This window comes from Pithys albifrons, chromosome 10, assembly GCF_047495875.1.
Source record: "Pithys albifrons albifrons isolate INPA30051 chromosome 10, PitAlb_v1, whole genome shotgun sequence".
Classification (NCBI taxonomy): domain Eukaryota; kingdom Metazoa; phylum Chordata; class Aves; order Passeriformes; family Thamnophilidae; genus Pithys; species Pithys albifrons.
The window spans coordinates 31733600-31761112 of record NC_092467.1 but is presented as its reverse complement, the minus strand read 5'-3'; the positions used below and the strand labels follow the sequence as shown (position 1 = coordinate 31761112).

The 27513-nt window shown below is 54.6% G+C and overlaps 1 protein-coding gene across 2 annotated transcripts; it reads right to left on the bottom strand.

Annotated features, from left to right (window-relative positions):
* Positions 1 to 25484, bottom strand: PGM1 (phosphoglucomutase 1). Of its 2 annotated transcripts, none has more exons than XM_071565235.1 (11): positions 25177 to 25484; positions 14165 to 14327; positions 13153 to 13299; positions 11948 to 12073; positions 10824 to 11014; positions 10331 to 10485; positions 9194 to 9309; positions 4877 to 5012; positions 3776 to 3959; positions 3365 to 3499; positions 1 to 562 (listed from the first exon to the last, which is right to left on the bottom strand). In XM_071565235.1, the coding sequence occupies exons 1-11, from the start codon at positions 25420 to 25422 to the stop codon at positions 473 to 475; spliced, it is 1689 nt and encodes a 562-aa protein (XP_071421336.1). In that variant the 5' UTR covers positions 25423 to 25484; the 3' UTR covers positions 1 to 472. The 2 variants fall into 2 exon arrangements, with proteins under 2 accessions (XP_071421336.1, XP_071421337.1); XM_071565236.1 differs by lacking the exon at positions 25177 to 25484 and adding an exon at positions 16677 to 16934.
* Positions 25485 to 27513: the final 2029 nt, after the last annotated feature.

Sequence of the window (27513 nt, the reverse complement as noted above, 5' to 3'; positions counted from 1 at the left end):
TGAGGGGCTGGGCTTTATTCTTGTCTATCCTTAGCAGCAAACCAGTGTTCTTAAATACAGGACTAGAAGGAGCACTGCCCTCTGCGTGGCAGACGGGACAGGGCTGGCCTCACTGTCCCCTGGGTGGTAGAGGGGCAGGGCAGCTGGGCTGGCCTCACTGTCCCCCCGGGTGGCAGAGGAGACAGGGCTGGCCTCACTGTCCCCCCTGGGTGGCAGAGGAGACAGGGCTGGCCTCACTGTTCCCCCTGGGTGGCAGAGGGGCAGGGCAGCTGGGCTGGCCTCGCTGTCCCCTGGGTGGCAGAGGGGTGGGACAGCCAGGCTGGCCTCACTGTTCCCCCTAGGTGGCAGAGGGGACAGGCAGCCGGGCTGGCCTCGCTGTCCCCTGGGTGGCAGAGGGGACAGGGCTGGCCTCGCTGTCCCCTGGGTGGCAGAGGGGTGGGACAGCCGGGCTGGCCTCGCTGGCAGTGCCGCTCTATGTGATGACGGTGGGCCCGCTGCGGCCGGTGCGCTCGTGCAGCTGGGACAGCTTCAGGGCGATGGAGATGAGAGGGGCCAACATCACCTGCAGGGAGCAGAGAGGTGGCTCAGGGCACAGCAGCACACACAGCCCTCACACACCCCTCCCCTCGTGGGCATTGGCCCAGTGCACCCACAGCACAGCTCTGCTGGCCACAGGACCAGTGTGGGCTGCAGGACCAGCAAGGGGATGCAGGACCAGCGAGAGGATGCAGGACCAGAGAGGGGATGCAGGACCAGAGAGGGGATGCAGTGCTCAGAGACCAACCCCAGGCTCAGATCAGCTCTTGCTGGTGCCATGCTCCCTGTGCCAGATCCCAAACTCTGCTGCATGCAGGCACAGGACAGGTAAATCCTGAGTTCAGTTTGTTCCTCTCAGAATGTGGGATTTTGAATCTATTTGTCAGTAATGGCATGAAAGTTGTGCAGAAAGAGGTCACACAGTTTTTGCTGGGGAATAGAGAGTCATAGAATAGGCTGAGTTGGAAGGGATCCATCAGGACCATTGAGTCCAAATCCTGGCCCTGCCCAGGACACCCCAACCATCTCACCCTGTCCCCAGAGCATTGTCCAAACCCTCCTGGAGCTCTGGCAGCCTTGGGGCCCTGGGGAGCCTGGTCAGTGCTCACCACCCTCTGGGGGAAGGACCTTTTCCTGAGATCCCACCTGATCCTAAAGATGAGAGGAACATTCTTTTCCTCCCATGCCTGAAAGAGGCTGAGCAGCACTTTTAGGTGCTGTTGTAAAGAACATGCACTGAGCTCAGCACAGAAGGGGTCGGTGTGCCCTCAGCACTGAAGGGGTCAGTGTGCCCTCACACAGAACAGGTCAGTGTGCCCTCAGCACAGAAGGGGTCAGTGTGCCCTCAGCACAGAACAGGTCAGTGTGCCCTCAGCACTGAAGGGGTCAGTGTGCCCTCACACTGAACAGGTCAGTGTGCCCTCAGCACTGAAGGGGTCAGTGTGCCCTCAGCACAGAACAGGTCAGTGTGCCCTCACACAGAACAGGTCAGTGTGCCCTCACACAGAACAGGTCAGTGTGCCCTCAGCACTGAAGGGGTCAGTGTGCCCTCAGCACTGAAGGGGTCAGTGTGCCCTCAGCACAGAAGGGGTCAGTGTGCCCTCACACAGAAGGGGTCAGTGTGCCCTCAGCACTGAAGGGGTCAGTGTGCCCTCAGCACAGAACAGGTCGGTGTGCCCTCACACAGAACAGGTCAGTGTGCCCTCAGCACAGAACAGGTCGGTGTGCCCTCACACAGAACAGGTCGGTGTGCCCTCAGCACAGAAGGGGTCAGTGTGCCCTCAGCACAGAACAGGTCAGCGTGCCCTCAGCACTGAACAGGTCAGTGTGCCCTCAGCACAGAACAGGTCAGTGTGCCCTCAGCACTGAAGGGGTCGGTGTGCCCTCACACAGAACAGATCGGTGTGCCCTCACACTGAAGGGGTCAGTGTGCCCTCAGCACAGAACAGGTCGGTGTGCCCTCAGCACAGAAGGGGTCGGTGTACCCTCAGCACAGAAGGGGTCGGTGTGCCCTCAGCACAGAACAGGTCAGTGTGCCCTCAGCACAGAACAGGTCAGTGTGCCCTCACACGAAGGGGTCAGCGTGCCCTCAGCACTGAACAGGTCAGTGTGCCCTCACACGAAGGGGTCAGCGTGCCCTCAGCACAGAACAGGTCAGTGTGCCCTCAGCACAGAACAGGTCAGTGTGCCCTCAGCACAGAACAGGTCAGTGTGCCCTCACACGAAGGGGTCAGCATGCCCTCAGCACAGAACAGGTCAGTGTGCCCTCAGCACAGAACAGGTCAGTGTGCCCTCACACAGAACAGGTCAGTGTGCCCTCAGCACTGAACAGGTCAGTGTGCCCTCAGCACAGAACAGGTCAGTGTGCCCTCAGCACAGAACAGGTCAGTGTGCCCTCACACAGAACAGGTCAGTGTGCCCTCACACAGAACAGGTCAGTGTGCCCTCAGCACAGAACAGGTCAGTGTGCCCTCAGCACAGAACAGGTCAGTGTGCCCTCACACAGAAGGGGTCAGTGTGCCCTCAGCACTGAACAGGTCAGTGTGCCCTCACACAGAACAGGTCGGTGTGCCCTCACACAGAACAGGTCGGTGTGCCCTCAGCACTGAACAGGTCGGTGTGCCCTCAGCACTGAACAGGTCGGTGTGCCCTCAGCACAGAAGGGGTCAGTGTGCCCTCAGCACTGAAGGGGTCAGTGTGCCCTCACACAGAACAGGTCGGTGTGCCCTCACACAGAACAGGTCAGTGTGCCCTCAGCACTGAACAGGTCAGTGTGCCCTCAGCACAGAAGGGGTCAGTGTGCCCTCAGCACTGAACAGGTCAGTGTGCCCTCAGCACAGAAGGGGTCGGTGTGCCCTCACACAGAACAGGTCAGTGTGCCCTCAGCACTGAAGGGGTCAGTGTGCCCTCAGCACAGAACAGGTCAGTGTGCCCTCAGCACTGAACGGGTCAGTGTGCCCTCACACAGAACAGGTCGGTGTGCCCTCAGCACTGAACAGGTCAGTGTGCCCTCAGCACAGAAGGGGTCGGTGTGCCCTCACACAGAACAGGTCGGTGTGCCCTCAGCACAGAAGGGGTCGGTGTGCCCTCACACAGAACAGGTCGGTGTGCCCTCAGCACAGAAGGGGTCGGTGTGCCCTCAGCACAGAAGGGGTCGGTGTGCCCTCACACTGAACAGGTCGGTGTGCCCTCACACAGAACAGGTCGGTGTGCCCTCAGCACAGAAGGGGTCAGTGTGCCCTCAGCACTGAAGGGGTCAGTGTGCCCTCACACAGAACAGGTCGGTGTGCCCACAGGCCCACCTGCCCAGCTGGGCTCCCACGCCCACCTGCGGGTCCTGGTGGATCTTCTGCGCGTCCTTCTCGTAGCTGTCGATGTAGAGCCGCACGGTGGCCCCCGCGCTGCCGGTGCCGCTCAGCCGGAAGATGATGCGGGAGCCGTCGGAGAAGATGAGCCGCAGGCCCTGGGCAGGGAGGAAGCAGCCTCTCAGCATTTGGGTATTTTCCATGAGAGCCAGAGTGGCTATGCCCACCCTGCTCCATCCCTGAGCTCCTTCTCTTCTGTTACCCTGTGCCCAGCCCCAGAGGGATCGCTGTCCCTCCCAACCCACACTGCAGAACTCGCTGGGAGGTTCTCACCTCAGCACATGCCTGGAGACAAGAGCCACAGACTGGCTGCCATACACAACATACCCAACCCAGTGCTATTCCATGAAAACAGAAACAAAGGTAATGCCCACCTGGTTTTTGGAGACACTCCCATCCACGGGATCGTTGTACTCGAAGTTATCGGCCTTCTCCACCGTGTAGACTTTGTCCCCACAGGACAGCTGCTTCCCCACGAAGGAGCGGTCGAACATCACCGCCTCCAAATCCTTCATCATTTTGTTGGCTGCATCTGCATCCACCTCCTCATAGTCGTACCTGCAGCAGGCACCACACAGGGTGAGGGAGGGGAGGGCACAGAGGGCACTGTGGCTCCTGATGATGCCCTTTGGAGCCGTGTGGTCTGTCCTGTGGATGTTCTCTGCTCCCACTCTGGAGGGGAGCATGGGAAGAAAAGGCACATAAAAAGCACCAGAATGGGTTGCCCAGAGAAGCTGTGACTGCCCCTGGATCCCTGAAGTGTCCAAGGCCAGGCTGGACAGGACTTGGAGCAACCTGGGATGGTGGAAGGTGTTCCTGCCCATGGCAGGGGGTTGGAATGAGATGAACTTTAAGGTCCCTCTCAACCCAAAGCAGTGTGGGATTCTGTGAAAAGAGAAGAGGGTCTGTGTGCAGCACCACAGCTCCCTCCAGCACCAACCCCTGGGACACACTGCAACACAGCACTGGCATTTGGTGTCAGGAGGGGAAGCACCAAGTGCTGTCTCACACCGGGTGCGTCACAGACCCAGGGCCAGGGCTGGGCTCCAACTCCCTGCCCAGGGCTGGAGCCAAGAACTTCTGTCCTTCTGCCACAGCACCTCACCAGGGCCCCCATGGCAACAGTGGGAACACCCTCGTGGCATCCCTACAGCAAAGGGCAGCTGTGACTGCACCAGGACAACATCCCACTGCCAGCCTGGGCCTCCCCACCTGGGTAAGAGGCAGTAGAGAGTCCCACCAGTGCTGTGGCTCCAACCTTGTGACACACCAGTGCCACCAGTGCTGTGGCTCTGGCCTTCTGACACACCAATGCCACCAGTGCTGTGGCTCTGGCTCAGGTCACACACCAGTGCCACCGGTGCTGTGGCTGTGGCCTGGGTGACACTCCAGTGTCACCATTGCTGTGGCTGTGGCCTGGGAGAGCCAGACAGGGGCCAGGGGACTGTGTGGGGTGTCAGGGGCATGGTGCCCACCTGGTGAAGTAGTTCCTGCCATACTGCTGCCAGTGGTCCTTCAGGATGTCCTCCACGCTCTGCTTGCGGGTGGCCAGGATGGACAGCCAGGCCAGCACCGCCCACAGCCCGTCCTTCTCCCGGATGTGGTCGGAGCCTGCGGGGGCAACAGCACAAACAGTTCCCACTCCTTCACACAGAGGCCACGCTGTGGCCCTGCCTTCTCCTCTCCTCCATCCATCTGGCAGCTCCACAGGCTCCCAGATGGAAGGCATTCCCACACTCCATCCCTGAACGGGGCAGGAGATCATCTGCTTTCAGCTGCAGCCCAAATCAAATATTCAGCCCCTTTTAACACACACATGCTCATTGTTCACAGACCCTGAACTCTGTTCCCAAGGAAGGAATGGGGAATGCACAGTAAAAAGGTCATCAAATTAAAAAAAAGGCAAGGCGGAGGAGCAGCTCAGGATGGAGAACATCAACCTCCTCAGCAGCTGCCACGTTCTGTCTGCCAACAGCACAGTGGGAGCAGCACAAATCCTGGCCCAGCACCAGGGGAAATGTCAGTCCTCCTGGGGAACCACGGCCCAGGAACTTCGGAATTAGCCCAGAATGGGGACAGGAGCAGCAGGTCAGAGAGCACCAGCCACAGGGCTGGAAAACAGCAGGGCAGGGAGAGACATCATCCACCTGTGGAGACCAGGAGAGTTCCCACACACCAGGCAGGGAGGGGCTGGGAAAGCCTCTCCTTTGCACAGAGGAGGATTCACAGGATCCCAGATGGGTCAGGCTGGAAGGGACCACAGAGGACCGTCGGGTGCCACTTCCCTGCCCCAGCAGGGTCATCCCAGAGCACACAGTTGCATCCAGGTTTCTGACTGTCTCCAGTGAGGAGACTCCACACCCTCTCTGGGCAATCTGTCCACTGCTCAGTCATTGCACAGTGAGGAAATTCTCCCTCATGTTCAGGTGGAATTTCCTGTGCCTGTCTATGCCTCTCCCTCCTGATTCCCACAGAGCTGAATTTCCTGTGCCTGTCTGTGCCTCTCCCTCCTGATTCCCCTAGAGCTGGCACTGCTGGAGGGCAGGGAGCCCAGCCCAGCCCTGCCCTGCCCTGAGGGCTGGCATCACACAGGAAACCCGAGAGGGGCTGAGCCCTGCACAGCACCCTGAGCACCCAAATTAACCGGGATCAGATGCCCAGAGCATGCCCAGCCCACACTGTGCCCCTGCCCTACCAGTTCCCGCTGTGCCCACAGCTGCAACACTCTCTCCTTCCCACCCTGGAAAACCTCCAAACAGGTATTAGTGAAACCCCAAGGAGCTAATAATGCAGAGAGCACTCCAGAGCTGCCATGTCACCCTCTCCTGGAGTGCCAGAGTGGGAATCCTCTGGGAGGGACTGGGGGCAGGGCCTGGTGCTGGAGCTTTGCACAAACCCCACTATTGTGGCCACAGCGATAAATTATCCCCACGGTCCCTCCGGGAGGAGAGAGCTGGGCAGAGGTGATGCAGAGGAATGCTAAATAAACACCAGTCCCATGTGATGGATCAGCTTATTGCTGGAATAAAATACCCAGGGAAGCAAGCAGGAATGCTGTCATGTTGCATTACTCTAATTGCTGCTGGACTCCAGTCCCACCAGGTCACAGTTTGTTTCAATTTTTACCGGGTCTCTTTGGCTGCTCCTTCACCTCCCTCCCCTTCAACACTCACATTCTGGCCAGCTCCAAACAACTCCTCATTAACTTCCTATCAGCCAGCCCTGCTCACCCCTTTCCATCCCTTTTTCATCCCTTTTTCATTGCCAGATGGACAAACCCCTCAGCACTGTGGGGGCAGAGCAGCCTTGCCCTGGTCTGTGCCCCCAAACTGCTGCACTGGGGGTGATGCTCCCTGTCCCAGACCCCAGACCTGCCCCAGACCCCAGACCTGCCCCAGACCCCAGACCTGCCCCAGACCCCAGACCTGCCCCAACTCCCAGACCTGCCCCAGACCCCAGACCTGCCCCAGACCCCAGACCTGCCCCAGACCCCAGACCTGCCCCAAACCCCAGACCTGCTCCAAACCCCAGACCTGCTCCAGACCCCAGACCTGCCCCAGACCCCAGACCTGCCCCAGACCCCAGACCTGCCCCAACCCCCCAGACCTGCTCCAAACCCCAGACCTGCCCTCAGCCCCTGCTGCAAATGCCACCAGTCACTCCTGTCTGTGGTGTGGTCACTCACCTGCTGGGGCATGGAGAGAAACTGGGAGCCTGTTTTGGAGAGCTGCTTATCCCAGACCATCTCCCATCTGCAGCTCCAGGAATTTGGAAAAGCATTTGTTGCTTTTTGGTCTTACTTATGTCCTAAAGCACCAGTGCCCTCTCATTAGGCAAGGTCCAGGATGTAAGCTCAGTATATGCTTAAATCACTCAAAAAAACCTCCCAAAATCTTTCCTTTACTCATGATTTCCTTCAAGATTTCTTTACAGAGATACCACATTTCCCAAAATTACCCCTTCCTTCCAACCTGAGGCCAAATCCAGGGTATCAGAATAGCATTTGATTGCAAAAATATTGCCACTGGGCACTGCTCAGCCCCACAGCTCTCTGCGTTCACCCAGAGCCTGGGATGCCCTGGGGCAAGGCCTGGGGGGCACCTCAGCTCCACAGAGCACTTCACCTCAAGCACTGGGGATTCAAGGCACCCTCACACAGGTTAGAAGGATTTTCTGGGGTGTTGGCATGAAAACACACAAGGTTTGAGTGTGAAATCATCCAACCTAAATTCCCTCAAGACCCTGTGCCTTGCAGGTCCCACCAGAGGTCCTTGGAGACCAGGAGAAACGATCTCAGGAGAGTTCAGGCCTTTGTGCAGGAACTGGGGGCTGAGTTCTCCCCAGTCAGGATGCCAACACCACAAGGCAGGTGCCAAGGGAGAGCTCAGGAGCTGCTGAGGTCTCCCAGGAATTCTGAGTGTCCTGCACAGAGCTGTGCTGAGGTCTCTCTGGAATTCTGAGTGTCCTGCACAGAAGCTCCTGAGATCTCCCAGGAATTCTGAGTGTCCTGCACAGAGCTGTGCTGAGGTCTCCCAGGAATTCTGAGTGTCCTGCACAGAATCTGTGCTGAGATCTCCCAGGAATTCTGAGTGTCCTGCACAGAACCTGTGCTGAGGTTTCCCAGGAATTCTGAGTGTCCTGCACAGAGCTGCGCTGAGGTTTCCCAGGAATTCTGAGTGTCCTGCACAGAACCTGTGCTGAGGTTTCCCAGGAATTCTGAGTGTCCTGCACAGAATCTGTGCTGAGGTTTCCCAGGAATTCTGAGTGTCCTGCACAGAATCTGTGCTGAGGTTTCCCAGGAATTCTGAGTGTCCTGCACAGAATCTGTGCTGAGGTTTCCCAGGAATTCTGAGTGTCCTGCACAGAATCTGTGCTGAGGTTTCCCAGGAATTCTGAGTGTCCTGCACAGAAGCTGTGCTGAGGTTTCCCAGGAATTCTGAGTGTCCTGCACAGAATCTGTGCTGAGATCTCCCAGGAATTCTGAGTGTCCTGCACAGAATCTGTGCTGAGGTTTCCCAGGAATTCTGAGTGTCCTGCACAGAACCTGTGCTGAGGTTTCCCAGGAATTCTGAGTGTCCTACACAGAAGCTGCTGAGATCTCCCAGGAATTCTGAGTGTCCTACACAGAAGCTGCTGAGGTCTCTCTGGAATTCTGAGTGCCCTGTACCCACCACTCCACTGTGGAGCAAAACCTGCTCCCTTCACCTTCCCTGCACAAGCAACACTTGTGTGTCATGTGCACCCCCCCAGAAATTCCCTGTGATGTTCACTTTGTTTCTCAGTAACCCAATAACTTGCCTGGACTGTTCAAAGGCAAGTGTTAATTTAAACTTTATAAATCATACCTTGTTTTTCGAACAGGAAAATGAGGGCCCTATTAAGCTCAGAGATTTAATAGTGACCTGAAACCTTCCCTAATAAAACTCCATGCTCCAAACCATATTTCTTTCCAGAAATGAAAACATTTAGGAGGCTTTCCTGGCCACCAAGAGTTGAAAAATACATTTAACATTGCACTTAATCCCCACAGACTCAATGACCTGGCTAGTAAAGAGGCCCCCAAACTTCCTGCATGTCTCTTCCTGGAGAACTGGAGGAGAACTGGCTCCTGCCTCACAAAACCCTCAGCACTGTGTTTGAGTCCACACTGATTCTTCCAAGCCTTTTTTAACATTTCATTATTTTAGAGGCATTAACAACTACAGATGAAAGAGAAATCCCAAGCTGTAAAGAATAAAGAGCTAAGAGGAGGGATAACACCTCCCTGGGTCATCCCAGGAACGCTGACTTACCAGTTCCAAAACTTTCCTCTCCACACAGAGACAGTTTGTTTGCATCCATCAGGTTTCCAAAGAACTTCCAGCCCGTTGGAGTCTCATACAAAGCAATCTTTGTGGCCTGAGCCACCCTGCCAAGGCAAGAAGGCCAAGTCACATCCCAGCTGGATTCCTGGCGCTCCAGGTGAGGTGCTGCAGTCCCAGCCTGTCCCTTGGGCTGACCCTGCAGGCAGGGAATGCCACTGCTTGGGTTTGTAACCCTCTATTGCATCCCAGGGAAACGTTTGGGAAGTGGGTGGGATGTGCATTTAAATAACAGATACAAACACACAGCTCCTCTGCAGCAACTTCAAGCTGTGGATCTCAAAACACTTAACAGAGAAATCATCACTATAAAATTTAAGGGAAAAAAAAAGGTGGGGAGGATCATTTGTCTGGGGTTATGAGCAGAGGAGAGAAAGGGCCAAGAGCACAGCCCAGCTCTGCCACATCCCCAGACAGGAGTTAATCCATGAAACCCCCCTGCCTGCCCCGCTCCTCCCCAGAGCAAGCACACCCTCCCCACCATGGAGAGTGTTAAACCCCAGAGCAAGGGCAGGGCTGTCCCACTCTGCCCCTGGGCACAGGGTACCTGTCTCCCTGATGTGTTAAATCCCAGAGAAGGGGCAGGGCTGCCCCCCTCTGCCCCTGGGCAGGATACCTGTCTCCCCACCATGGAGAGTGTTACACCCCAGAGAAGGGGCTCCCCCCCTGCCCTGGGCACAGGGTACCTGTTTCCCCAGTGTGTCACACCCCAGAGCAAGGGCTCCCCCCTTCCCTGGCAGGGTACCTGTCTCCCTGATGTGTCACATCCCAGAGCAGGGGCAGGGCTGTTCCCCCTGACCTGTCACATCCCAGAGCAGGGGCAGGGCTGTCCCCTGACCTGTCACATCCCAGAGAAGGGGCAGGGCTGTCCCCCTGACCTCTCACACCCCAGAGCAGGGGCTCCCCCCTGCCCTGGCAGGGCACCTGTCCCCCTGACCTGTCACATCCCAGAGCAGGGGCAGGGCACCTGTCCCCCTGACCTGTCACACCCCAGAGAAGGGGCAGGGCTGTACCCCTGACCTGTCACACCCCAGAGCAGGGGCTCCCCCCTGCCCTGGGCACGGGTACCTGTCGAGGGCGCCGCTGGTGGGCATGCTGCGGGCGAAGCCGCGCACTCCGGTCTGCTGGAAGTAGGGGATGGTGAGGATGTTGGCAGCGATGACGGCCACCGAGTCCGAGGGGTTCACGAAGAAGCCGTGCTTGCCCAGGATCATGTTGCGGTCCTGGGGGGGACAAGAGGGGCACAGCTCTGCTCCCTGCCTGGCACAGCTGCCTGCAAACCCAGCAGCTCCCGGGCCCTTTCTGGCTGTGCAGGGATACACACAGAGCTCTGCAACACCTGGGCAAGGTTTCGCCTTCCTGCTGGTTTTTCACAGCCTTTAAAGTTGTTTAAATGCAGTTTGGGCTCCTTTATTGGCACAGTAGCCAAGTGTGGTGGTGAACTGCAGCAAGTGGCTCACTTCCATTCGTGACCACAGAGGGAGAGAGGGAGAAAAAAGGGCTTTGCTTAGAATCAGCTGGGATCAGTGCCCCAGATGTGTCCCCAGGACAGCTCACTCACCCCATCGCCATCGAAGGCAGCTCCGAAGTCGTACTCGCCCGACTTCATGGTCTGCACCAGGTCGGCGGCGTAGGTCAGGTTGGGGTCGGGGTGATGGCCCCCAAAGTCCTCCAGTGGGGTGCAGTTCACAGCTGAGTTTGCTGGGGCTCCCAGCTCCTCACACAGGATCTTCTTCACGTAGGGGCCCACAACTGTCACAGCAAGGCAGGGAGAGAAACAAGTGCTTTGTGCCCTTGGTCCGCGCCGTGTCACAGCCTGCCCCGGCTGCTCAGCGGGTCAGCTGGTGTGGGGCACAGCCCCAAGGCACAGGAACCCCCCAGAGTGGTCAGCTGGTGTGGGGCACAGCCCAGAGGCACAGGAACTCCCACAGAGTGGTCAGTTGGTGTGGGACATAGCCCCAAGGCACAGGAACCCCCCTGGAGTGGTCAGTTTAGGTGGGGCACAGCCCCAAGGCACAGGAACTCCCACAGAGTGGTCAGTTGGTGTGGGGCACAGCCCCAAGGTACAGGAACTCCCACAGAGTGGTCAGTTTAGGTGGGTTATGGCCCCAAGGCACAGGAACTCCCACAGAGTGGTCAGCTGGTGTGGGACAAAGCCCAGAGGCACAGGAGCTCCCACAGAGTGGACAGCTGGTGTGGGGCACAGCCCCAAGGCACAGGAACTCCCCCAGAGTCGTCAGTTGGTGTGGGGCACGGCCCCAAAGCACAGCAGCTCCCACAGAGTGGTCAGTGGGTGTGGGGCACAGCCCCAAAGCACAGCAGCTCCCACAGAGTGGTCAGTGGGTGTGGGACACAGCCCCAAAGCACAGCAGCTCCCACAGAGTGGTCAGTGGGTGTGGGACACAGCCCCAAAGCACAGCAGCTCCCACAGAGTGGTCAGTGGGTGTGGGGCACAGCCCCAAAGCACAGCAGCTCCCACACGGGGTCAGTGGGTGTGGGACACAGCCCCAAAGCACAGCAGCTCCCACAGAGTGGTCAGTGGGTGTGGGGCACAGCCCCAAAGCACAGCAGCTCCCACAGGGGGTCAGTCGGTGTGGGACACAGCCCCAAAGCACAGCAGCTCCCACAGGGGGTCAGTTTAGATGGGTTAAATGCCCCTAAAACAGCCCTTCCCACCCTGGGTACCTCCGTGCATGGCATCAATGCGGATCTTGAGGTGGTTTTTCCCTGAAAGCAGCTCCTTTAAGGCACTGAAGTCAAAGATGCTCCTCAGCATGTTGGCATAAGCTTCCACAGAGTCCACAATTTCCACTGGAAAACAAAAGCAGCAGAGAGCAACCCCGAGAGGCTGAAAGCTCTGGAACCAAGTCCCTGCTGACTGCCCTCAGTGCACAGGGCCAGGGCTCAGCACAAGGGAAAACCACCCCACAGAGGCAGTTCAGACAGGCAGCAATAATGGTGCTAAATCAAGAATTTAATTACAGGCTCTCACAGGCACTCAGGTCACACACAAATGCACCAACAAAATCCTTGAGGCAAATTCTGTGCCCAGCTACAGCTCCCTGAACCTCCTTCAAGGGGCTCAGTCCCACTTCACTTACCTGGACAGTGGGATTAAAGGAAAAGTGAAATAAATATATATATATACATATATATATATATATATACACATACACACACACAAATAGATCTTTAATTTCCACCAAAGTGGGAATTGTGAACTTAACAGTTCAAAAAAGTTGCCCCTTTGCAGCCAACAGGCAACATAAAACCCCCATTAACATAAAAAATCCCACTACATAAATGGGGACTGAGAGAAACACCAACTTTTATCATCTCCTAATTTATTTATTTTTTAATCACCAGCACAAGTCACCAGGATGTGGTAAAAAAATACTCAGAGTGTTTTTTCAAAAGCTTGTTTTTAATGCATTTTCTTATTTCACTGCTGACAGACAGAAGTCACGTGTGAAATGTAACAGCTTTCCCACTCACAGGGAGAGCTTTCATATGTGAAACTGTGGCAGAAAATCATTTACAGGATTAAACACCACATTTGTAATCAGGAAAATGCACTTTAACTGCAGAGGTGTCTGTTTTCAAACACACATTTGCCTTGCAGACAAAACAGCCTTTGATTTTAGTGAAGTTTGATGGATCAAGGTTTTCCCACTGAAGCAGAAACTTTTTTGGACAGAAACTGATATAAGTAAAGTACCTACAAAATTAAGATGCAGGACAAACCAAAAAATAAATCAATGCCAGGATGCAGGAGCAACGCCCTTCTTGGATTATCCAATGGATGAGGAGGAGGGATCAGAATGGCCACGTCTGTCCTCAGAAACCCCAAATTTCCTTATACTTTCCAAGGGGAAAGGCCATTTGTTTACCTGTAAATGGTTTAAATTTGTTCTCCAAGTCAAACTGCTGCTTCCCAATGGTGCTCAGATCCACCTGGAGGTCTGGGCAGATTGCATACTCCTCAATTTTCTTGCTGATTTGGAAAATTTTATCCGTGATGGCTTCGGGAGCAGGACCTGGCAGAGAAAATGGGCAAGGGGGGAGATGGTGAAGGATCTGACTGCAAGAGGGAGGCACCTCAGGAGTACAGGGGGTGGGAATGCCTCCCTGGGAAGGGAATGCCAGGGAATGAGGGGAGCAGATCTGCCCTGTTTGGGGAACCCACTGCTCAGGGCACTGGGTGTGTATGGCACTAAAGCAGAAATTGGGTACAGGGGCTGGGAATGCCCTGGGAGGGGAATGCCAGGGAATGAGGGGAGCAGATCTGCCTTGTTTGGGGAACCCACTGCTCAGGGCACTGGGTCTGTGTGGCATTAAAGCCGAAATTGGGTACAGGGGCTGGGAATGCCCTGGGAGGGGAATGCCAGGGAATGAGGGGAGCAGATCTGCCCTGTTTGGGGAACCCACTGCTCAGGGCACTGGGTGTGTATGGCACTAAAGCAGAAATTGGGTACAGGGGCTGGGAATGCCCTAGGAGGGGAATTCCAGGGAATGAGGGGAGCAGATCTGCCCTGTTTGGGGAACCCACTGCTCAGGGCACTGGGTGTGTATGGCACTAAAGCAGAAATTGGGTACAGGGGCTGGGAATGCCCTAGGAGGGGAATGCCAGGGAATGAGGGGAGCAGATCTGCCCTGTTTGGGGAACCCACTGCTCAGGGCACTGGGTCTGTGTGGCACTAAAGCCAAAATTGGGTACAGGGGCTGGGAATGCCCTGGGAGAGGAATGCCAGGGAATGAGGGGAGCAGATCTGCCCTGTTTGGGGAACCCACTGCTCAGGGCACTGGGTCTGTGTGGCATTAAAGCCAGAATTGGGTTCCTCGGTGACAACACAAGAAGCAAGTGCAGGGAAATAAGGCAAAGGAGGAGCCAAGCAGCCTCACCTCCGTTGGCAGTGTTGAATTTGATGCCAAAGTCCCCAGAGGGCCCCCCAGGGTTGTGGCTGGCTGTGAGGATGATGCCCCCAATGGCCTTGATCTTGCGGATGATGCAGGACACGGCGGGCGTGGACAGGATCCCGTTCTGCCCGATCACCAGGCGCCCAATCTGGGGGGACAGCAAAGCAGACCCCGGTGAGCCCCACACCAGCCCACCCCAAAGGTAAACCAGAGCCCTGGGGGTGTGGATGGCCCTCCCTGCTCCTGGGAGGATCCCAAAGCTCTCACCCAACCCCGCACTGTTGTGGCTTTGGAGTGTTGTCCAAACCTGGACATGCTGCACCAAAGGGCTGAGCTCTGTTTGGGCTTGTTTAGTTGTTTCTAAACAACCCCAAAACCCAACCAACCAACCAACCAACCAACCAACCAACCCCTCTGGCTGTGGCCTCAAACTTTGCTTTCAGAACACACAGTGGGACAGGGAGAAGCCAAAACTACACAAACTGAACACCGTGGCTGCTCCTGTGGGACCAGCTGCAGAGTGTCCCCGTGGGTAACACACCTCCTTCCCAGGAGCTCACTGATATCCCTGAGGCTGCATCCAGAGCAGTGCACAGGACTCAGAATCCATGGAATAACCCAGAGGATGAGTGTTTCCCTGGAGGAACACGCTCCTCACCACAGCCCCCACGTCAGGTGACAGAGATTTGACAACACACCAGACTTGCAGCAGCTGAGATCAGACCCAGGCAGGCTGAGAGAAGAGCAGGGATTCCATTCAAATCCAAGACAAAGCAAGGACCAGGAGCATTCCCAACCCCAGGCCTGCTGTGGGAGCTGAGCCAAGGGCATGGGATGAGTGTGATTCCTGCCCCCTGGCACTGCCAGGTGCTAAGCCCCAGCCTTGCTGCCCACCCATCATTACATGGCACAGCTGTCACAGAGCAGCTGATAAAGAGCTGAACCTCCAGCAAATCACGAGCATAAATGTGAGACAGCACCTTACAGACCCCAGGGAGGCCCTGCCTGCAGCTGGGGCAGCAGCTCCTGGGCTGAGCACACTCGTTTGTCACACCCGCAGTTCTGTAGAGTGGCCCAACCCACACGGGGTTTGCTCTTCCCCACCCTCAGCCCCAGCACACCTTGTCCTGTGCTTCATTCCAGCCTCCAGAACTTGCTCCTTCAGTTCCACTGAGAATTCCTGTGACCTCTTCTCCAAAAGGTCACCCCTAGTTGCCCAGTTTCCCTTGGGGGATCCCCTGCAACACCCCCTGCCCTGCAGGCAGCTCAAGGGCTGCTGTGCACGGGCAAAACACGGGATTTCCCCTCCCAAAGCCTCAGGAGAGCTGGATGAACCCAGGAGATCCATTGTGCTTCCCCAGCCTGTCCTGCCCACACACCTGAACTGCAGCTGTTCCCACAGAGAGAAAGGGAAGAAACATCCCCCTCCATACGAGCTGCCCTCTGATTTGGGACCCCCCTTGGCTTCCAGAGGTTTCCAGCTGTCATTCCTCACCCATCCAATGCTAAAAACTCTCTGTGGTAACCACTGGAAAAGGTTGCTCAGTGTAAGAGGCACTGAACAATTTACACTCAATCCTTTTTGATTCCCTGGAATTTCTTCTGAGAAAAATCTAGGACTGTAATGATGGAGAAACACCTTCCATGGAATTCTCCAAACAGACCCACTTTGTGCAGCCATTTCGGGTCAGAGCCCTTCAAGGCAACCCAGGCAACATTCCCACCCTGGCTGTACTGAGAGCCCACCAATGAGCACCCAGGGAATTAAGGAGTCCTCCTGCAGCCCCCTCCTCCCCACGAACTAATTGCCCTGTTGTTCTGTCAAACAAATTCCTAAAATCCAGGTCTCAGCATAACAGGAGATCCAGGACAGACAGCAGAGCCTTTATTTCTTAAAAAGCAGAAGGAAACAAAGACAAAACCCCCAAACCCAAGAACCTTGCAGTGCAGGGGTCATGATGTACCAAAACCAGACAAGTCTGTCCTGCTTCCAAAACACAGAATCCCAGCACAACTGAGATCCATACAAAGGTTGCCACTCACTTGCTCACCCTCATTTCAGTTTTCAAAGGCTCCTGGAGTGTTTGTCTCACAGCCACAACTTACACCTGGTGAGAAGGAAACAACCAGGTTTTACCTTTCCCTTTGCCACTCTCCCTGTTACTTGATTTCTGAACAGTATCAGGGGTTTAAATCTCATGGAAAGGTTACAAACCCCACAGGTGCCAACAGCTTGGGGCTGTCAAAACACAAAACAAGAACACAGGAACACCAAGCAGTATTTATTTGCCTTCCCCAAGTGTATTTCTCTACCCAACTGCACCACTTAGAGTGAAAAAGCAGTTATTTCTCTACTACCCAACTGGTTTTCCATTAAAAACTTCACCCCAGAAGTTTCCTTTGGGGAAATTCAGTCTCTGAGTGACTAATTTATTCTGGTTCTCTGCATTTCTCAGCCACACCCCGACAGGAATTTAGGGATTTAGCGTTTACCAACCCCGTTGGCAGCTGCCATTTGGACAATCAGTTCCACTGCAGACCTATTGAGGTACCTCCCATCACCTCCAACGACCAGAGAAGATCCCTGGCGATCCCTCAGGTCTATGGAGTAAAAGATGCTCTGGATAAAGTTCTGCAGGTAGTTTGTCTTGGCTTCAAAATAAACGCTCTTCCTGCGCAATCCGCTGGTTCCCGGTTTCTGGTCGCTGTAGGGAGCTGTGGGCACAGTCAGCACGGGCAGGGGAGCACCTTCCATGTTCTTTTTCCATCCAAAGGCATTGAAAAAGCAAAATATGCCAAAATGAAGCCCCAGCCTTGGCCCACCTATGAGACAGGAGTTGAGGGAAGCTGCTGGGCACCCAAAAATAGCTCCCTGCGCTGATGGTGGGTCGTGTAACCGAAGCCGCGCTCGCTGTCCCGGAGAACACACAACCTCACACAATTCCACACTGCCAGCCCTCGCTGGGGAAGGAGCTCTGCCTTCCCTACCATCTGCTGGCTCCACAGCCACTGCTCCAGGCCGTTCCCAGCCCAGCAGCTCAGTCCAGGTGGTTCTCCCTCAGGGCAGGGGCGATGGCGAGGCGGGAGGGGGTCGGATGTGCTGCTCGGTGTTCCTGCTCGGTGTTCCTGCCAGCCCAGCAGATCCACAGGGCAGTGCCAGGTTCCCAGGAGCCAGCCTTCCAGAGGGATCCTGCTGCAGTTATTTAGCAAAGTGCGGGGAGTGAAAGGTCACTCCTAAAATGGAAGGGAAGGGATCTGTTACCTCCCTGTGCTGACAGCCTGACTGCTTCCCGGGCTCCCTCACACACACAGGGATGTCGCCCACCAGGAGCTGGGGCAGCTGGAAAGCCACAGGAGAATAGTGGGTTCAGCTGGACACCCCCAGCAAGCCTCACTGAGATCACAAACACAAAATAAGCATCAAAATATTTGGGACACTGCACCTGGCAAAGATACTCATTTTGGAACTATTTGAACATGTTCAAGAGAGACTCGGAGACCAAGAAACTTCTATTAAGCATCATCTTCCATGGATTCCCCACCCTGGAAGTGTCCCAGGCCAGGCTGGATGGAAAGGAGCAACCTGGGCTAGTGGAAGGTGTCCCTGCTCATGGCAGGGGGCGGGACTGGATGGGCTTTAAGGTCCCTCCTAATCCAAACCAGTCTGGGGGTCTGTGACTGTAAATCAGAGTTTCCTCCAAGCCTCCTCAGTAACACCCAGAGTGCTCTGTCTGAGCTGCTGGAAACAATTCCTGGATATTACTGGGGCAGTTCAAGAACAGCCACTTTGGGATGGCCCTGTTTGTCCCATTAATGAGATCAGGGGGATGGAAGTGTGTGCTCAGCTGAATTGTGAGGGTCTGCAAAGGGGCTCAGGGGCTCTTTCCTGAGGTGCTGATTCTGTCCTTGCTCCAGTAATTGATACATTCTCTTCCAAATGATAAAGAGATCAAATCATAAAGGTTGGGAAAGCCCTCTGAGACCACCAAGTCCAGCCACTAACCCAGCACTGCCAAGGCCACCACTAACTCAAGTCCCCAAGTCCTATCCGTTAATACATTAAAATCCAGTTGGATCACAGAATCCCAGACTATTCTGAGCTGGAAGGACCCACAAGGATCATCGAGTCCAACTCTTAAGTCAAAGGCCCACACAGGGGATTGAACTCATGACCTTGGCATTGTTACAGTCAAGATTTAACCAACTGAGCTGATCTCAGGATCATTGGTATTGCCATCAAATCTTTTACACCCACAACGAGATTTCCAAGGATACACAGCCAGAAACAAGCGGGTTGTGCTTCATCCACCCTGAGCCTCCCTCAGCTCCCGTGCAAAGGCCCAGGTTTCCCTCTAGTGGCACAGACACCACAGTCCAGCTCCCCACATTACCCCTGGCAGGAAAAGGCCTAAGCAAGCTCTTTCCCTTCTTGCTCTCAAGATAAACTCGGTGCCAAGTGAAATGTCGTGGCATTAAGTGACAGGAGGGGGGCACAGGCCACCTCCAGCTGCCATGAAAGCACGTGGAGTCACTGCCAGGGAAAAGGCCTGTGGAAGGCTGGAATCTGTGTGTGTGACAAAGTGCACGTGGACCAGACAGAGGAATCAAATTAAGCTGGGGAGGAGGATGGAATGTTTATGTTCACAAAGTGAAACACATTCTATCAATTGAAATATTAAAGAGTGCATATAAAGCACAGGGGCAAGGACAGTGTAACAACAACAACTCTGGGTTTGGGGTGCCCACCTGCTCCCAGGGCTCTCCTGCAACATCTGCATCCCTGTTTGGGATAATCTCAATCCCCAGGAACTGGTCAGGGGCTGCCAGAGGATTCAGAGGTGGAAAGGTCACCAGAGGTGGATGCTGAGCACCTCTGGACTGGGGCAGGGACTGGGGAAGGGTCATTAGATCCCTGTCTGGGAGGCTTTGCTGGGATGATCACAATGGATCACTCACAGGCTGGAAAGGAATTCAGCAGGTCAGCTGCTCCCTCCCCACACTGGTGTAGGATCAAACACACCCAGACAGTTGATAGGACTTGCTCTTGAAACCTTTTCCTCCAGGTAATGCCAGAGCACAACTGGCCTTGCGGCTGGAAGTGTTTCCCTCCCACCTGCTGTGGTTTAAGTTCTGCTGAGCTGACACAGCAAACAGATCATCATCCTCTTCCTGACAATCCCCATACACTTAAAACCCTTTGGCTACAGTGATGCCCTCTCTGCTACAGCAAACCACCCAGTCCCCTGAGCTGCTCCCTGTGGTCGTGTGTCCTGGGCCTGTCACTCCTGGTGGCTGTCAGGGGCTGGTGAGGGTGTCTCCCCCTCCCAGGAGCCCACCCACTGCACCTCACACACACAGAACAGAGTGGGAACAATCACTGCCCCTCACTCCGAGGGCAGATAAAGCCACTGTGCCCTCTGTGGGGCTGTGCTCAGCTGCACTCCTCCTCCTCCAGCTTTGCAGGAATTTCTGACAGTCCCCAGCTGCTGACAGGCATCACCTCCTTACACCCTTTTTCTGTGCTTAGGCCAAAGGACAAACAGCATGAAATCTCAGGTAAGAAATGGAGTAAAATCACTTCACACTTATTTGGTGACTTTCCTTGGAGACAGAGCCCCATCCCCCTGACTCGTGCCCTCAGGAAAGCTCCAGTCGCTGCACTGTCCCTGCACTTTGGCCATAAGAGGGTGCCAAGAGCCCTGAAAAACCCCAAGGATCAGCTGCCAAACCCTGGCCCTTCGTGCCCGAGCAGACTCTGCTCCAGGCAGCCACTGCTGTGACATTTGGCAATGCCAGGGCAACGGGAGCAGAGTAAAATAAACAGAGTGCAAGCCTGTAAGTCATACAAGGAGTGCTGCTCCAACTGCAAACCACTTTGTTTCTACCAGGAATTAAGTCAAAAGCTGGGATTGGAAGTTGCTGTAGAGATTATGGAGAGGCAGAAGAATATCTGGCACCATCTCGACAACACATCCACATGACATCCTCTCTAATTAAGAGACATTGTTCTGTTCCTGCACTGCATCCAGTTAAAGTGAGGAGACAAACTGGGTGGCAGGGAAAGGTGGCAGGGCTGGGCATGAGAGCCCCATCCCCAGGTTTGTGCCACTGGCAGGGCCTTGCACCAGTGACCAGGATTGGGAAACTTTGTGTTCAAAGGTCAGCCCTTCACAGCACACCCAAATCTGCATATTATCTCTGCTGTGCTGCCCCTGCCCCGGGGAAAGGGCAGGGATTCCAGCTGGTTTGCCTCCAGCACATCCAGGAATGCTGCAGGATTTCTGGCCCCAACCTGCTGAGAGACAACACCTACCCCTGGATCAGAAACCAGCACCTGAACCCAAAAACTGCCCTCAGGCAGGGACAGCCCTACACAAACCATTCTCCTTAAAGGTTTTCCCAGGCAGAGATTCAGTGACCTTCCCACCACACTCCTTTCCTCAGCCTTAGGCTTCTAAAATGCCTTCCAACATTTGACCCAAACCTTTTGATTCTTGCCCAGTCCCAGCAGGCCAGAGAACAATGTCCCCTTGTTCCCTGCACCTCCCTGGGCTTCCCCAGCCCTTGGCTCAGGTCATTCCCTCCTCACTGGCCCCACCTGTCCCACCTCATGGAATCCCAGACTGGTTTGGGTTGGGAGGGACCTCAAAGTCCATCCAGTGCCATTCCTGCCATGGGCAGGGACACCTCCCACTGTCCCAGGGTGCTCCAGCCTGGCCTTGGACACTCCCAGGGATGGGGCAGCCACAGCTTCTCTGGGCACCTGTGCCAGGGCCTGCCCACCCTCTCAGCCAACAATTCCTTCCTTCCAAACTGACCTCAGGCCATTCCTGCTGGTGTCTCCTCTCTGAGGGTGGTGCCCTAGGTCAGGGTTTAAGTTCTTTATTTAAGACTTTATTTCCTGAGTTTCACTCACACAACCTGATTTTAAAACCTACAAATGATGTTTTTGTGGATAACCGGATGATCCTGCCAACTCTTTGTCCTCTGCCCATCAGATCTGCTGCTCAGTGTGTTACTCCACAACTTGTGCTGTGAATATGTACTATGGACATATCACATTCCTTATTATTCGTGCCTTCTTCACACTTCTAACTGTGTTATTTATATCTATTCCTAAAGTATGTTCCAGTTTATCATCTGAGACATTACTCCAAATATTGGCTAACTCAGAACCATGCCAGGATGGGCAGGACCCTCCATATGGATTCCTGGATCCAGAGGAGCTGGGACTTGGCATCAGACACATGGACAGCAGCTCTCCAGCCCAGCTCCCTGTCCCAAACTCTGCCCTGACAAAGAGAAGGCTTTAGACTCCCCCTGCTGCCCTGCCAGCCCAGCCAGGGCTGAGGGGTCTGGTTATGCAGAGTCATTGTCCCAGGGATTACAGCTAAATCCCTGCAGGGTGGATGTCAGCTCTGCCTGCTGGATTTGCAGGCATTAACTGCAAAGCACCTTAGCTCTGTCTCTGAGCTGGAGGTTCATTAGTGTGCAGTTTAAAATTCCAAAGAGGCACTGAAACTGGTCAACCTGGCACTGCCTTAATCACCTGCCACTGTAAACTGGCATAAGCCAATTAACTTTACAGGCAAAGAGAGGCTAAGCTGGTGTAAAAGGAGCCTGTAGGAGCTGCTGCAGCACTGCTTGTACCCCAAAACATCATCTGCTTGTCCCCTAAAACATCATCTGCTTGTCCCCCAAAACATCATCTGCTTGTCCCCTAAAACATCATCTGCTTGTCCCCTAAAACATCATCTGCTTGTCCCCCAAACCATCATCTGCTTGTCCCCTAAAACATCATCTGCTTGTCCCCTAAAACATCATCTGCTTGTCCCCCAAAACATCACCTCCTTGTCCCCTAAAGCATCATCTGCTTGTCCCCTAAAACATCATCTGCTTGTCCCCCAAAACATCATCTCCTTGTCCCCTAAAGCATCATCTGCTTGTCCCCCAAAACATCATCTGCTTGTCCCCCAAAACATCATCTGCTTGTCCCCCAAAACATCATCTGCAGCCAGGAGATACCAACAACTGGTATTTATTTCCTTCCTTCACTTACCACATCTCAATCCCCCCTTTTGTCTCTGAGAAAAGCAGGAACTTTAGGAAGACCAGAAATTGAGGCTTTTCCTCCTGGCCTGTAGGATCCAGCACCACTGCATAAAGCTCTGGTGCACAGGGACTGATTTTTGGAATAACTTGCTTTATGATCACTTTATTTTGATATTTTCAATGCCAGGAGCTTTCACTTGAAGGGAAGAACTCAATGGGGACTGGTCTGGAGGCAGGACAGCACAGAGGGAGCTGCCAAAGCAGAGAAGTGGCAAATCAAGAGCTGCTGGGCAATGCAACAGAGTTCCAACACTTGGTTTCCCTGGATAACTGAGTGGGGAAAAAGGTTTACAGCAGCCAAGCCAAGAAACCAAACTTCCTAGGGCAGAGAGCAGCATTTCTAATAAAATCCTGTGTCCTGCAAGAACAAAGCCAGGCAGTATTTAGCATGCAAAGCACTGCCTGGCATCCCAAACACCTCCAAACTACTTTGTAGCACTTGGAAAAGTGTTAGTTCAGAGGGAGCCAAGGGCACAGCAAATCTGTGGAACAGCAGGTGACAGTGGCAGTGAATCAGCCTGGTGCTGGTTACAGGATCAGATCTGGATTTCCAGCTCCAGTTCTGACATTTTTGATTGCTTTGGAAATAAAACCATTGCACTGCCACAATTCTACTGGCATGGGATGCTCCAACAGGAGATTTTAAGCTTCTACTCAGGTAATTAGAGAGTCAGATTCACTATGTGGGAAGAACATCGAGGGAACTTGGCACACAGACCAAAACAAAGCAGGGATGCCAGCTGAGAATGGCAAACCCAACAATCTCTGTTGCAGTTTACTTATATAAATGCAAACTTAAGATAAACACTCCCTAATCTCACAGCCACAAACTGAGTTGTTGCCAGTCAAAAATAACTACTTGGTTACAGATTAACCACTCCAGGTGGAGTTAAAACTAAAAGTCACTTCAGCATCCTTTCCTTTTACTTGTAAAACAAACAATGATCAGCTGTGGTCCTCGGGTCTCTCCTGTGCTTCAGGAGGACCATTCAGCCAGATCTTAACATCACATGATTTTAAAGTATTCATCCAATCACCTCTTAATCCCTAGGATGAGAAATGCAGTTTTCCAGCACTTGTTTTCTCTGCATCCCTCAGCATTTCTCACACTGCTGGAATCAGGAAACCCCAAGAGCCCCAGCACTCAGACAAGCCATGGGCTCCAGGAGCAAGTCCATGTGCTGTTCCCTGTTCTGTGGGACACTGTCTCTCCAGTTAACAGCAGCTGTCCACTCTCCTCTTTGAAGGGCAGGTGACTTCCAGTTACTCCATACTAACCAAAAAGAAGTAGGATTTTCCCAGACTCTTCCTTAACCACACCATGGTTATAGAGAAAAACCACCATGCAAGCATCCATTAACACGCCAAATCAGGCAGGCAAGTATAAAAAATTATTAACAACTAGTAGTTTGTATTTTCTAGAGAAACCCTCTCCTTTTAGTCACCCCACGTGTTGGCACTGGAGGGTTTTGCCATTCCTGGGCCTGGCAATCCCTGCAGTGCCCTTCACAGGCTGGTGCTGCTCCAGTGTAACCAGTAACTGTGTGTCAGGTTTCCAGGGGCTCTGTGTGCTCTGCAGGTCACCCCCTGAACCTCCTCTGGTTCCTTATTCAGGCTTTACCTCCTGTTCATTTATGAACCCACAGATTCCTTCATGTGTTTCCTTCCCCTGCCTTTTGAGCACGTTCTCTGCAGCACTTTGAATTCAAGTGGGCAAAATGCTCCAAGGCCAGTTGCAGTTGGCAGGGCACCCTTGGGACCCACTGCAGCAGCCCTGGCAGTGAGCTCAGCTCTGCATGTACGTGAGTGCCTGCACACCCTCCCCAGGCACCTCCTCACCCCCTGCAAGGCTCTGCCTCCAGGCCTTTCCTGCTCCTGGGATGGAGTTGAGGTGCAGGGGATGGGGAACTCCACAGCCCACCAGGCCCTGGGTGCACATCCAGAAACCTGCACCAACCCTTCATCCCAGGGAACGAGTTTCCCAGACTGCTTATTCCCAGTGATCCACAGGGATCCTGTCTGTGTGTGTAGTCAGGCATGAACACTGCGTGTCCCAACTCCAACCCCTCCCCAGAACACATAAATAAACCAGTGGCTGCTGCTGGGAGGGCTGCACTGCCCATCACTTCCAGAGGTGCACAGGGCAAGGCTGGTGCTGCTCAGGGATGCAGGGATATGGAACCAGACATCACAAAAGCCAAATTTCTACAGGCTTGAAAAAACACAAACCAGTTATTTGCTTCTTTATGCCAAAAGAAGGCAGGGATCTCAATTTGCTATTTCTTTTCCTAAGAAACCAGATATTTAAAGGCATTGAGGCACCTGGGAAGTTGAATGGGGAACTCTCGGGTTTTACCCAATGTCCAGCCCTGAGCACTAAATATCCTCAGCCCACTACCTCCTTCGTGGTCCCCGAGGAAGAACGTTTGCTGTTGGTGTCCCAGGAGAAAGGGATATTTTTCACTGGGAAAAAAAGGCAGGGAAAACCTTTCCTTTACAAACCCAGCTCCAGCGCAGCTCTCCCCACCAGCACCACCTTCCCCTGCTGGGCTTCCTTCCCTCGGGCTGCCCAAGTGACAGCACCAAGGGGACGCAGCAGGGATGAATCCCGAGCAGCCAGAAACATTCCAGCGTCGGGGAAGAGAACGCTGGTCCCCTCCAAACACCTCACCACCTGCACGCTTTTGCAGGAGGAATAAGAGGCTGTATTTGCCCCCTCCCTGCCCGGTGCCCGCAGGGGTACAGCCCGCAGGGAGGTTTCCCCGCCCGGACCGCGCCGTGCTCGCGGCAGCTCATCAGTCACTCACTGCCCGTGGCTGCCACGCCGCGGACACGCGATTTCCGCTGCCGGCCGGGCGGGGGCTGCCCCGGCGCCCCGTCCTTACCCCGTTGGCGGCGGCGATGCGCACGATGAGCTGGATGGCATCCTTCATGTAGAAGCGGCCGTCGCCCCCCACCACGAGCGTGGCGTCCTGGCGCTCGGCGGGCGGCACCGTGGCCAGGATGCTCTGGATGAAGTTCTCGGTGTAGTGGGCATTGCTCTGGAACACCGTGACCCGCTTGCGCAGCCCGCTGGTGCCCGGCTTCTGGTCGCCGTAGGGCTTGGTCCGCACGGTCTCGATGCGCACCATGGCCGGCGCTGGGACAGTTCCGGGAGCCGGGGGGGACCGGGCCGGCCCCGCCGCGACACCGCCCCGACACCGCCCCTTAAAGGCACCGAGCGCGCGGCGGGCACAGCATCACCGCCCTGCCCTGCCCTGCCCAGCATCCCTGTCCTGCCCAGCCCCCCTGTCCTGTATCCCTGCCCTGCCCAGCACAGCACCCCTGCACAGCATCCCTGCCCTGCCCTGCCCAGCATCCCTGTCCTGCCCAGCACCCCTGTCCTGTATCCTTGCCCTGCCCTGCCCAGCACCCCTGTCCTGTCCAGCACAGCGTCCCTGTCCTGTATCCCTGCCCTGCCCAGCACCCCTGCCCTGCCCAGCATCCCTCCCCAGCACCCCTGCCCTGCCCAGCATCCCTGCCCTGCCCTCTCCTGTCCCTTCCTGCCCTGCCCTGGGTGTGCAGAGGAGCACTGAGTCCCCCTGTCCCTCCCTGAGTGCCTCCATGGGCTGGGGCTCTGCTCGGGCTGGGTCAGTGTCATGGAATCACAGAGTGGTTTGGGGCGGAAAAGGTCATTCAGATTATGAACTGTTCCCCCAGCACTGCCAAGGACACCCTTGACCATGTCCCCAGGGACCACATCCACACAGCTTTGAAATCCCTCCAGGGATGGGGATCCATCACCTCCCTGGGCAATTCATTCCAAGGCCTGACCACCCTTTCCAGGCAGAAATTCCTGCTGCTGTGCCCCCTGCCCGGTCCAGCCTGAGGCTGTGCCCTCTGCTCCTGTCCCTGTGCCCTGGAGCAGAGCCCGACCCCTCCTCAGCTCTCCCCTCTTGGCAGGGGTTGCAGAGTCAGAAGGTGCCCCCTGAGCCTCTTTTTCTCCAGCTGAGCCCCCCCAGCTCCCTCAGCCCCTCCATGTCCCCACAGCCACCAGCAGGATGTCCCACAGGCCCGCCCTGGCCTCAGCTGACCATCCCACACCAGCAGGAACCCCCCAGGGTCCCAGCAGGGTGGTCAGGAAGGTCAGTGGTAGCAAACTCCTGAAGAAGCTGAATTTTGTTGTTATAGTTGCAGTTCTCAAAAGAAAGGTAGAATTCCAGAAACTGAAATTACAGCTGTTACAGACACCTTTTCTTCCAAGGGTTTCCTCATGAGGAAAGGAAGCTGGTACCTGTGCTCAGCCTTGAAAAGAGAAACTGGAATGTTTTTATGCCTTGGTGGCACCTGGACTTGGAGCAAATTGGGAAAGAGTCTGCAGGTACAACTGAAATCTCTATTCTCACCTCAGGGCAGGAAAGGCAGAACCTGCCATGGAGAGCTTGCCTATGTTCCCACTTTAAAATCTGGGTAACTAAACCCTTCCTAGCAGCAAGAGCATCAGAAAATGAATGAGGTTCCCTTGTTGCTGTGCCATGTTTTTACCTGCAGCAAACCCAAGTCCTTCACATGCAGTGATTTCTCCACTAAGCACTTCTTTACCCATTCCTCCCCTAAAATGCAGAGAGAGTTGCAAATAAATTCCTGCCACATCTAAAAACACTGATTTTACAAACAAGAGAAATGCAAATAATGGAATGCTCACTTTGTATGTCTATTGTGCACAGAATGTTTCTCATTATTTCCTAACTCCTTCTCAGACATGTAGCTGGGAACTTCTGATTTACCCACACCTTGCCTGAGGCAGCACTTACAGAGCTCAGTCAGAGCCAGAAATCGCCAAAGATTTCACCAGAAATCACCAAACATTTGTGTGGCCTCCACATTCTGAAAATGAAAACACATCTGCTGGACTTGCCATGGGGAAAAAATGGAAAGCTGAAGGATCACCAGGAAAGCTGCCTGGGCACCAGTGGCTGCAGGGTGTAAATCAGAGCCCAGCTCTCCTTTGGGCACTGACATTTACTTGCCCAGTGTAAGATTACAGCAGAGGACCAGCAGAGTGCAGGAGTTCTGGCAGATAAAAATAGCTCTGCAACACTCCTTGCTGCCCTTCCACATGAGGGCACATACATTTAATGTCTATTTTAAACTCTGACACTTTTTAAGCATCCAGTGGGCAGGGTCATCCTTTTTTTTTTTTTTTCCACATTAACAGACATTTAGAGGCACCAGAAAAATAA

Coding starts and splice junctions, on each gene's coding strand:
- PGM1 (XM_071565236.1), bottom strand. CDS start 16,934: ATGGAAGGTGCTCCCCTGCCCGTGCTGACTGTGCCCACAGCTCCCTAC. Junction 12,074..13,152: donor CAAATTTAAACCATTTACAG/GTAAACAAATGG, acceptor TTTGTTTTCCAG/TGGAAATTGTGGACTCTGTG. Junction 563..3,364: donor AGATCCACCAGGACCCGCAG/GTGGGCGTGGGA, acceptor TGCTCCCTGCAG/GTGATGTTGGCCCCTCTCAT.